Genomic DNA, 12,649 nt, shown 5'->3' on the forward strand with positions numbered 1-12,649 from the left:
AACAAAGTTTAACAAATAATGTTTTTCTTGATGATGTCCTTGTTTGTCTTCTGGATGTCGCTGCACATTAGGGCAATCAGAATTTGATTACATGATTCTCATGGCAAAAATAATTCACAATAAAAATGTTATTGCGATATCTATAGAAAATAGAAATAAAAAATGTTTCTAAACTACTAGTGCAGGTAGGCGGAGAGAGAAAGTAAAGAAGTCAATTTCCATTTTATGGTGCGTTGAAAACCAATGTGAAGATGCATTACTGCCACCCACCATGACGAAGCATTAATGCAGAGAAAAGATGCTCGGGCTATTTTATGATTATTAACTATGACTGATGACTTTATTGGATAGATAGCTGCAGAATGGCAGGAAACAGGATGAGAGTGAGAGGGGCGACGACATGCAGCAAAGGGCCAAAGGTCAGAAACGAACCCGAGGACACATCTATGTACACGCTCTACCGACTGCCAACCAGAGTGCCCCGAGTTAATTGTTAAACTGTTACATATCTCTGTCCCAAGTGTTTGATAACCACATTTCAGGAATAATCCAAAAATCTATGTATCTTGGCCGATATATTGATCCTGGAATCAGAATATTTGAATCCCTAATATCAGTATCTGCCAGTACCATATTGCTTCGCTAGCATCTTTGGTATCTACACAACAGCAACATAACTGCTAGTTTGGGGTAAATACAAGCTGTCATTTTCTTTACACTGCAGCTCAACAGGTTAATAAGGGCTCCAAGCGAACGTTAGCAAAAGTGTTGTTTTTAATGAGATATAAAAACATCATCAGATTTTAAACATCATGGAAAAAAGACAATTCAATTATTTGTAACCAGTGTGTGATGCAGTGGTTTTCAACCCGGAGGTTATTGTTAACAAAATTGTGATTGGTTCTGCGTAGAGTGTGGTTTTGGACATTTTTCTTAGATTTAAAAAAAAAATCTGATAGCAATATGATGATTGGCCAATAGAAGAAGAGTCATTTTTTAAACATAAAAGCACAACTTAAACAGTCTCGTCCCAGATAAGATTATAATATGTGATCAGATAAGCTTGTTAGTGCTGTCCTGTGGAAAAACTTAACGACACTGTTTCTAAAGTACCTTCAACTTCTAGTTTGGCATTTCTCTACAGCACTTTCTTGCTAATTAGTGGTTGGCTTATACACGGATACAGCTACATCTGCAATAAGCTGATACTGATTCATCTGTCTAGCTCTTGTTCTCTGGAATAAAAAGAAATTGCTGAAAACCTTTAACCTCTCTTCTCTCACATTCTCACCTGCTCCAGGTGTCTGTCCTGCGTGAACGGAAACTTCCCCTGTCACTGGTGCAAATATCGCCACATGTGCACGCAGGATGCCAGCGACTGCTCCTTCCAGGAGGGACGAGTCAACACCTCGGAGGTGAGGCTTCGAGCGAGCACCCACACAGAACACACGAAAGCACACGCGAGCATCGATGAGCGCATGTATTTCAATATTCACACACAAAAGAGACGCAGATTCAGAAGCATACAACAGGAATACATTCACAAGTATCAATTCATGTGCACACACTCACACACAAGTATGTATTACTGGCATAGTAATGCCAAGGGTGCAGCTGGGACCTGTACACCATTTGAGTGTGGGTATGTGCTTGTATGAATGAATGGTGCTCTGAGTGGCCCAGCAGCAGCTGTTGTACTCCAAGCAGCGCTGGATTTATTCACTTATAAACAAGTCGGGGTGAATGAGTATGCAAATGGAGGCGCACGCTACCGTCCCAAATGTTATATTTGCATGAAAACCCTCATCTATCCATGAGCTGACTCACTTCCACAGTCCCTCTGTCTTAATCTCTAATTCTCACTGTCTCTCGCACAAACATGGAAATTAACAGTGACAAACGCAAATAAACTTCTGTGCTTTCAGAAAGTTGTGCCTGACACCCAGCCACCTCAACATCAGCTCCGTCTCTATTTCAGGCAGAAGTTTGAAATCATTTGTATGCATGGCTAAAGTGAAGGCTATTTCAGATATATTCCTTTAATTTTTTCTCTACTTTAGGTCGTCTTTCCTTTTTTTCTTTCTGTCCTCTGACAGCACATGTAAAACAATATTAGTTGTATTAATATTAGTATTTTATTCTATCAGATTAAAGGTGCAATTAGGTAGAAATGGCCACCTGTCCAATTCATACTCTTAACAAATAGGAGGCAGCATATCACCAGCGTAACCGCTAACTGCTGCTAACTGTAGCTACTGTTAGCTAGTAACCTCAGTTAATCTTGCAGCTAGCAGGGCGTATTAGCCGACTCTGCATGAACTGGTAGCTCATAGCACCAGGTTAGCGTTGGTGTTGTTTACTATCAGACTGTCACCTGTTGAGGTACATGGTGGCTAAGGGCTAGCTTCTCAGCATGCTAACTTCAACACAATATATAGACATCTTTAAATGTGCAATATGTAAGATTTGGCCACCTGTTGAATTCAACTATTGAAAACAAATAGGGATCAGCATTTCACCAGCGTAACCGCTAACTGCTGCTAACTCTAGCTACTCTTAGCTAGCAGTCTCAGTTAACCCTGCAGTTAGCTGGCGTATTTGCCGACTCTGCTCGGACTGGGAGCTCGGAGCACCGAGGTAGCGTTGGTGTTGTCTACTATCGAACTGTCACTTGTTGAAGTGGCTAGAGGCTAGTTTGTTAGCATGATAACTTCAATAGATATCTCTGCTACACAATACATAGACATCTTTAAAGGTGCAATGTGTAAGAATTGCCCAACTGTTGAATTCAGTTATTAAAGATAAATAGGGATCAACAATTCACCAGAGTTACCACCGCCAGCACAGGAGCTTTGGATCAGGATGAGGCAGGGTTAGTTGGTTAGCAAGCTAACTTCAGTAGCTACCTCTGCAATACAATATATGAACATCATAACATAAAACTATTATTTCTTCACATTCCGTTTATGATTTTAGATCATTTTTGAATATTTGAAACTAAAATTCTTACATATTTAAGTTGCCTGTACTTCTGTGTTATTTCCTAGTTCTTTCACTCACTCACTCCATCTTTTTTTGCCAGCCACATATGTCTCTCTGTCTCTCTCTCTATTTTATGTATGCATGGCCACTCGCTTCACTCAAGACATTCAGTGTGTCCACGCGTACGGGTGGCTATCAAATCGAAAGCAGTGAGGTCTGTGTTTTATAATGTCTGTTAAAGTGGTAAATCAGACAGCAATTACAGGGCATTTTGTGCAAGTATATATGTGTGTGTGTGTGTCGACGGAGCGAAAGAAGGGAGGGAGGGGGGATAACACTTGACTCCACACACCCTGTCATCACATGTTACACCCTCCTGTAAACACACCAGGCTGACATCCATCCTCATCTCGTTCAGAGAGCCACACCAATCTGCCCTTTTATTTTGTGTTATTTCCTGTTTTTTGGGGGGTTTTTTTTCTATCTCTCTGATGCACTCTGTCTTTTTGGTGCAGGCGTTGCCATGGTTACCAAGACACTTTGAATGTCAGGGGGGTTTTGCTGAATTTTGATAGACTCGCGCGCACACACACACACACACACACACACACACATACACACAAACACCAGTGGCATCACCGCATCTTTACACGGATTATTGTTATTAACATGGCAGACAGTGGAGTGACAGCTGTGGGCTTTTTTTGACGGATGTTTTGATGCATGCTCGTGCACAATCCCCGTCAATGAATAGGTTAATGTTTTGAAGCGATGCATATGCGTACTTGAGCCAACAGCAGCGGTTTTGTCGTCACACATTTATCTCCTCTAGCCTTGATTTTGTTCCAATTTGCCAGTTCGTAGCCCCTGCTGAAAGCAATATTGCCCATCTCCACTGCCTGAAAAAGTTTCCCCCTGTGTCATTAGCAGTAGGTTGCCAAAGTGATTGAATTCACACAACACTGGTTATCTTCCCAAAGGCATTTGTCATATTTCTTGAAGCTGACTTCACTTCATATCTGATCAAATTCATAGCATCTGTGAATCTGTTCCACAGGTACATCACAGAAAAACAAACAGCCTCTAATGCGTAATGTTTGCCCTCTTAAAGTAAATATAATTCTCTGTTGTCACTTCCTGGAGATGTAAACGTATATAAATCAGCTGTGTTCTGACAGCAGATATGCAGAGAGGCATATTAGGGGCGACCAGGCAGAAAATTGCCAGAGTCGGAGAAAACACTTGAGAAGGCCACGGACAGAAATGTGTATAAACACAAACAATGAGAGAAACAAACACCAGGACAAACAAATTTGCCGTGCTCCAATGAATCCCTGCGTTGGGCGGCTGGAGCCGAGCGGGCCTGCACTGGGCCCGGGGTTCGGTTCAAATGACTTCAAATAGGAAAAATAAGACAATAATAAAAACCAACAGAAAACATGATAGAAAAAAAAACACTTTTGTTTGCATTTATTTTCCTGTCGACACGCTCGCCTGCTGCAATCCGCTCGCTTGTTAATTAAGTCGTTCATTCATTTTGCATGGGGTTGCTTTTTTCTTCTCCGGATATTTCATGTCCCACGAATGAATTAATGCAGTGCATGATTGACAGCAGAAACAAAATGGCTGCCAAGTAACAGCCCCAGATGGGAGCTTTGACAGGAGGTGACTTATTTGTCTATATTTTTTGTCTGCTTGTAAAACGCCACAACTCCATACAACAACAGTTTGGTCATCAGTCATGACCCGAGCCTCCCGTTATTGATGATATCCTTCACATATTGTAGAAAGTATCGCATGCTGATGCTGCAAACAACTGAACGTATGCTGGAGAGGAGAATCAAAGCCGTGTAAATTACATGAACAGTAGTTACTAGATGTGGTAACACTCTCTGTTAGGACACACATGTTAACCATTAACTAGTAGCTTATTAGCATGCATATTAGTAGCATAATGACTCTTTATTAGTCATTATAAAGCACATATTCATGCCTTAGTGTGCATGACCATATACTACAACTACTAGGCCATAAAAAGTGTTTCCCTCATTAACCTAATCAGTCCTTATTGCTAGTAGGCAAGCGACCTAAACTGAGAACAAGTCACAACCAAGACCAGAGAGTATCGAGACCAGGCAGGACCAAGACTTTGAGGGGTTTAGACCAAGTCGAGACAAAGACCAAGAGCAGTGTGAGTCCCTCACTGGATGGCACACAATGAAATGTAGAACCTGCAAACCATAGGTACTCCTAAAATTCCTCCTAAAATTGATCTGAGATATTCACAGTCATATAAAACCCCCCACAGAAGACAAGAGGTGAATTTTATGCACTCTTCCATGTTTTACCATCGACTGAACACAACATCATCAGGTCTTCTGGGTGACGTCTTCCCATAGAAACCATCATTAAGTACAGGATGTATGAGACAATTCAGTGATGTCCCTGCAGTTGTGCTCTTGACTGGCCTCAAAATAAATTCCAGAGTTGTCTTTGTGTGAGACGAGACTAGAGCGAGTTAAAATGCAGTCGATTCTGAGACGAGAGTGGGACCTTCAAGAAGCGGTGTTAAAACCAAGACCAATCCAGGAAACTACAACACTACCAGTAAGTAAGGCAGTTGTTGTACATTAATTATGATCTTACTGTGCATTATTTAGTATTAGCCTTACAAGGTGGTAGTACCACAAGAGTAGTCATTCTTTCTTAATAAGCCTTAGTAAATGTGGCAAACAAAACACAAAACTACAAATGTTAACAGTGTCTCCACTTTAGAATGTGGAACTTATCCGGAGTTAGAAAGCTCTAATGAAGCGTTACTTGGACACTTAAAGTGTTTTGTTATATACGAATAAACCATATTTTGAGTTGAATTAAGGGGGAATGTAAGGCCAAAGTGAGCAGCAAGGAATATCATTAGGAGGTTCTTGAGGGAAAACGTGTTAGTTATGCAGGAGAAGGCATTAATAATTGCTTTATATTGACTAATGAAGATCCAATTAAAGGCAACTAGTTAATGGTTAACACATGTGCCCTAAAATAAAGTGTTAGCTTATGTGAATATTTGTTTTAACTTCTAATCATTTCAAAAGTTTTATGTGTAACTTCTGACTCAGTGCACAAGGAGAACCTGCAGGCAGCACAGCCATATTGAGCTCAGTCATACAGCATATGTTGTATGTGTTTTGGAGCAGTCTAGTCAACTGCATTGGAGTTGCGTTAAAAAAAAAAAATCACCTCTTAATCACCGAGCTAGAGATAGCACTGAGCTTGCACTGTGGAAGTGCTGATGGCTCTGGCACAAATATCACAGCGTTGTTTGGCACAATTTTTGCCACAACGCGGAAATTTCATCCAGCACACAAGCACACACCCCTGGTAGATCACTTTGTTACATAAATTACAGATCTCTACGGTTTACCCGACCCTATCCTCCCAGATTACCTCCAATGGTAATGTGTTTTCTAAGCTGATTGTCACATTTTTTCAGATTTCAAATTTCTCCAATATTTATGCATGGCAACCACAGGAAAGCTTGTAATTATGAAAAACAGACTATTAGGTTAGGGTTAGGAAACACCCTGATACAGAACAGGAAACCACTTCCAGCATTAGCACCTGATCACTTTGTTATCAATCACAAAGACTGTTGAGGTCTCAGAGTGTTGATTTTAGACCCATTTTGTATTTGTTTATTCATGTTTTCGGAAAGTGTGGCTTCTAGTGAGTATTTATTTCGGGCTGATGTATTCATTAAGACACACCGCCTGAGTGAAGTCATCTGAATCTGTCAGGAGGAGTGCTCATTATGAGCCGGTTCTTGTTCTGCATCAGCTCTTCTGAAACCGTTTATTTAACTATCAAAGCACTGACCTTTTCAATATGTGAAACTGCAGCTCACCAGCTCTGAATGTTTTCAGTGCGATCTTTCTTTCTTTCTTTCTTTCTTTCTTTCCTTCTTGTTTTCCTTTCTTTCTTTAACCTCCTTTTCTTCCTTCCTAGATTCCATATTTCATCCCCTTATCTTTTGTTTTCTTCCCTTCCTCCTCTCTTCCCCCTCTTCCTAGTGGCCTGACCTCCTTACACTCTGTGAAATACAGTAGGTCCATGATGCATCGCTGCTGCACAGGGGATTGAACCGGTGGCTTTGTAGCCTAGCCTCATTGATAATCATTAGCAGGCTGTGTTAGGCTCCAGAAGAACAGAAGGTGAATATAGATATGTGGATCAGCGTTAGCCTTCGTGCTGCTAATTAGAGGATGAATCACCATGATGGGTGAGTTGGTTAGATGCTCATCTGTGTCTGTCAAGTCACCTCGCTGCTGCTGCGGGAAATGCAAACGCATCCATGCAGGAATACATGAGTGCTTGTGTGCACATTGCATGAGCCACAAGCCAGCCTTTCTGCACACGCTCTGCGACTGTATCACTACTCAGAGCAGCCGTCTCCACTCGGGTTTCCCTTTTTTTGATCTCTAACCCTGTGAGCTCCATCCTCTTGTTCACCCGCTCCCTGGTTCCTTCAACAAGTCAATTAGCAGGAGCCAGACACCATCTCTTTTTGTCTCTCAGCTAAGGGTGTCAGAGTTACAGCTGTGTTTCCATTGTTGCCGGTTGCTGGAGCTCAGGCTGGTACACGGCTCCGAGCTGCCCAGCTCGGAGGCTCTGGGGCTGGCACAGACCAAGCTTCCCCTCTCCCCCCGGGTCCCTCTGGCTGAGGGGAGCTGCCTGCCACTGACAGACTCAGCTGTGTGCGAGTGCGCGCATGTGTGTTAATTATTCAAAGTGTATTAAAGCTTAAAGATGCATCTCCAGATGCCTCTCTGATCGTTGGCGTGTTTAATGGAGAGAGACAGATGAGATGAGAAGCGAAAGGTGGAGTATCCACAGTGAAAAAGTAAGGGGAGGAGTGTGGCAGTGGCCTAGTTGTTAGAGAAGGAGCAAGCTTGCTAAGACAACCAGGGGCTTCATTTATGAAACTGTGTGCACACTGCACATAAATAATTAGGAGAAAATGCCTTCTGCAAAAAAATAACAATTCATAAAATTATGAGAACAGTATCATTCATGCAGGTTTCTTCTTTAACAAATTTGAATCGGCCACTCATTTTGTGCACAAGACTCACATCTGGCCCCTTCCATTTCACAAGCACGTGTCTGTTTAAACACATACAAATCAAGAATCAGTCCCATTTCCAATTTTTCTCAAGTGCCCCCTTGCCCCTCAGAACAGAGTTACAAGGGCTGGTGCTCAAAATCTCCTCCTGTGAAAGGGGCATCACTTCAAGACGTTCACACATCATCACTTGTTGTCGATGGCATTCATGTAAACAGACGCTACCAGACATTTCCAATATGTCCTCAGTTGTAGTGGTTTCTCTTGCGTCACTGTGGCAATCCTGGTATTACCACAATGCCATTCATCTGATGGAGACAGAAAAGCATGGACGCTCGTAGTTCATTCACAATACACACTATCAACCCAGTCATCAAATAATAAAGAACACTGCTTCATTAGCTGGACAACATTAGCAACCGGAAGTGGAGCAACTTTGCTGATGGACTGTGAGGTGAAACATATGTCATCAAAGAACATTGAAATCTGTCAAAATGCTAACATTAGCAACTCGTGCTGCTAGTCTACCCTGCCAGTCTGAACTGGTATCAGAGGAGCTAAACTTGAGTTAATATGCCATGCATGCAATGTTGAAATACACTGAAATATTAGACTGTTATGCACAAATCAGCAATAACAATGCAACTTTACATACTGTAGATAGCTGGTTAGCTGGAGACATCAGCCAACTAGTAGTTTGTGTTTTGTGATGTTTTAAAGAAAAGGACCATAATGCATTGAAATAACTTCACCCTACCCCTCTTTTCCCCGAAGAAGGTCAGAGGTCATGATAAGATGCGTCTTATTTTAATTGCGATGGCAGACCGGACTGGTGCTCATGGCCAATTTTGTCAACAAGCTTTGTGCAATTAGGACTTACTTTATTAAGGGAAAAAGAAAACTGGGACAGTAGAGAAAATACAAGATGGGGAAGGGAAGATATGGTATACTGTAGGAGGAGAGAGAGAGAGGAAGGGGAGAAAGAACCGGGCTGGTAAAGCAAGAAGAGTTAAGCAGAAGAGAAAGACATCAGAGCTGGAGGGAGCGACAGCAGACTGAACAGAAGGAGAGGAAGGAGCGAGCAAGTTGATGAAAGGAGGAGAAGGATGGAGGCGTGGGAGGAGGATGTGAGAGATGTTTAACCATTCAGGAGATGAAAGGATACGTGAGGGTCGTGACACCGCCCGTGCCTCGTGTCTCCTTAGCACCTGCTTAATAATTCCATGTCATTTAGTTAATGCTATCTGCCCTACTTTTTTTTTTTTTTTTTATTTCCTGGAAGCTCGGCTGCTGGAAACCATTTAATTGCATCGCATGTTTGTCTTTAGGATTACAGAAGTTACTCTTACTGCGGAACATAAATAGGAAATATTAAATGTCACTGATGATTAAGTCATAGAGTATTCAGAGCTACTCTCACATCATTGTTCATTACCTTGTTCCTGGCTTCTATTGTGGCTCCTCTCATATACACAGCACCGCAGAGTTAATTCTTTTTTTTTGTTTGTAATAAACTCTTCCTGATGAGGTTTGACCAGTGAATAATGACTTGTATCACTCATGTGATTTTCAGTCCAAATGACAATTTCCAGTGTTGCTTCCCGTCTGACCCGGCTTCTCCTTCCCGTTAAAGGCTTAATAAACGTCACTCCTCCACTGCTGCTCAGAAGGCGCACGAGTAATCATATGTGGGAAATTAGTTTTGAAAGAGTTTTGATGGTGCTCACTGTCTCAGAGGATACATTTAATGGCCATCAGTCTGTTGAATGGTGCACTGAGGAGGAGGGACAAGGGTATTAACCATGGTATCAGTGCTCTTCAGTCCATTGTTGTTTGCTAATAGGATGTATCAACCATATGCAAAGCAAAGAGCTAGATTCAATTCTTTCTTTTTATTCTTAAAAGGCCTTCATTAAAGACAGAAAAAGGTTGTTAGGGTTGACTAAGTAACTTAAGTAGCAGTCACGACCATGCCTTTGTCATGTATGTAACTGCAGGCAAACATTGTGTACAAACATGTACGTGATATAACTTTACTATGTTTCTAAGCTAAAAATAACTTGCGGTTTACTTTTGAATTTGCACTGGGCACGGACAGTGGTCTCCTGGGTGAACGTCCTGGTCTCATGTGTTATATTCCACTACAACATAATAATTTTAACAATATAGTAATACAGAAAAGTCATTTCTAGGAGATATGGTTGTAAAGCCCTTTGAAGGAAATTTGTGATTCAGATAATACAGGCAGAATAAAGAAAATGGAGGATGGCCATTGAAAGCCTGTTTTAATCAATGAATCTTTATTCAAATGCAAAAAGGGCAGTGCTAGGTCTCAGCAGCATTGATTCCCTTTATAGCACATTGGCATATACTGAAGTTCAGTTTTCTACAGCGTTAGGTTGGCCTTGTTGATAAAGTAAACTAGCAGTGTAAATTAATTTGAGTTTGCAACAGCAGGTTCCCATTGAGATATGAAGAAAAAAGGTCATGAGTTGTTTGTTCAAGTCTTCAAAAACTCCTGACTTCTGATGGAGCTGTAATACAGTCACTGCATTGTTTATATTCAAACATTTATGTAAGTGTCAGAATCTCAGTTCATAACAGTGTCAACTCTGTCTGTGTTTTATCTTTACCGCATCACCCGCCTCGCTCCATATCCCCAATAGTACAGGGCTGCGAGGAGTGGGTGGACACTCCAAAAGGCTTCTAACACAGTTCAAAGTGTCTTTTATTGAACAGAAGAGCTCCTAGCTTGGTGCGATGGGGTGCCTGGCCTGCTTCCACCTGAGACTACGACTGAGGAACTCGGGTCATTTGAGCAAAATAGATGAAAAGTTTCCCCGTTGAAATGAAGCACAGGGGGAATGTAGAATACAAGATGAAACAGGTCTCGCAAAAGAGAAGCGATAGCTTTCAAAAGTTCTCGGCCCCGGTGAATTTGCATACAAGATACTGTGAAATCTTTGCTTGTGAAGTTTGCTGTGTTGTGTATTGCTTAAACTTTCCGACCCAGGATCCTTGGGACTTAGAAACTCACTCGCTTTCCCCGAGAATAACGCAGGAAAAGAACCCAAATACATGAAAGCAGTTGATGGGGAGGAGAGATTTTTCATGGGCTTTTGTACTGACCTTGAAAGGTTGGCTGATACTTAGTTGGGTCACAGAAATCTCTTATTATTCACTGGGTCATGGTCTAAAACGGGTTTGCGAGTCTGTTCTTGGTCGGTTCCCACATGACCAGGAGCACCGTGTCGTTTTCATCTAACAAGAAGAAACAAAATTCATCAAATTTTATCCTGCGGGCTGAAAAAAAAAAAAAAAGAGAACACAGGGCTGCAGTTAGCGAGGCCATCCTGAATAGCTCCTCGTTATCTGTCATGTATCTACTGTGTCACCCGCAGAAATACACACACACACACTCACAAATAGATTGTGTATTTCTAGAGGCCCCCATCGATCCACTAGCTGATGCTTATCGGCTACATCCTCCTCTTTGACCATCCAGACCCGATAGCATCCAGATAGACACACAATCACGCTTGGTCATCAGAGATACCGCACAGGGCAATGCTATTCTAATGGAGACGTTTGTGATGAAGAGCTCTGTGGAGTCAATAGAGTAGAGGGTCTTTTCCCAGTAGGCACGATATCTTTCCTGTAGCTTGAGAGCTTCCGACAAAGTTGAACTGTTGAATAAACGCAGACGTGCCTCAAATAGCTCTATATTTTCTATTATAATTATCAATTTCCTGTGTTTAAGCTGGCAGACAGTTGGATTTTGTCAAGCCCTGATCGATCATTCTAGAGATCTCACTACATTTTAACATTCAGTAGCTCATAGAATTAAATACAGGAAGTATGTTGAAGATACAAACTGATCGGATGCTCATTTTTCAGTGGCTTACTGTATATTGTGAGAAACAGTACATGGAGGAGGTGTGAAGTAACAGACACACAAATCACCCTTGCCAAGAAAGGTCTCTTGCTTTAAAGTGGCAATAATTAAAATTGATAAGAACAATGTGCTCAGTGCTGCCCCTGTGGCCATGAGCTTTATTACAGCAGTATGACTGAATACAATGGTAGTCTCCTTTTATTTATCTTACGTGATCCATAATGGCCTGAACATATCAATAAGACGACAAGGCATTCACAATAAAACCACCTGCACTGTTCTGCCTCCTCCTGCCTGACACTGCCCTCGTGGTGCTTCATGCAGGGTTTAAAACAAAGACATGATAATGAAACTTTGAATGATTCATCCAGTTTATGAAAGCATTTGCTAAACACTTATTCCTAGCATGTAATTACTAGGAGGAAATCCTCCAGTGCAAAGTAAACAGTGCATTTTATGTTCGTGGTTTGTTTCACTAATAGTCACAGTGAGTGGTGATGAGCACGATACCTGAACGAATGAAAGACCACCACCTATTAAAAACTTCAGTGTTTGATTACAAGTCACGTCTGGGAGGTGCAGTGGAAAGTACACAGCTATTTAATCGATATCTGGACAGGGAAGTTTGGTTCAGTTTGCCTGGTTCACAGGGCTGA

At 41.7% G+C, this 12,649-nt stretch overlaps 1 protein-coding gene across 2 annotated transcripts in view; it reads left to right on the forward strand.

Annotated features, from left to right (window-relative positions):
• LOC311265858 (plexin-A1-like) overlaps nucleotides 1–12,649 on the forward strand; it is a 326,362-nt gene that overhangs the window by 211,420 nt on the left and 102,293 nt on the right. For both annotated transcript variants that reach the window (XM_084367924.1, XM_084367925.1), the window contains exon 10: nucleotides 1,301–1,415. In XM_084367924.1, coding sequence (XP_084224050.1) covers nucleotides 1,301–1,415 — 115 coding nt within the window. The remainder of the gene's footprint in view (nucleotides 1–1,300; nucleotides 1,416–12,649) is intronic.

Source organism: Pagrus pagrus (genome assembly GCF_965226575.1).
Source record: "Pagrus pagrus genome assembly, chromosome: 11".
Classification (NCBI taxonomy): Eukaryota; Metazoa; Chordata; class Actinopteri; order Spariformes; family Sparidae; genus Pagrus; species Pagrus pagrus.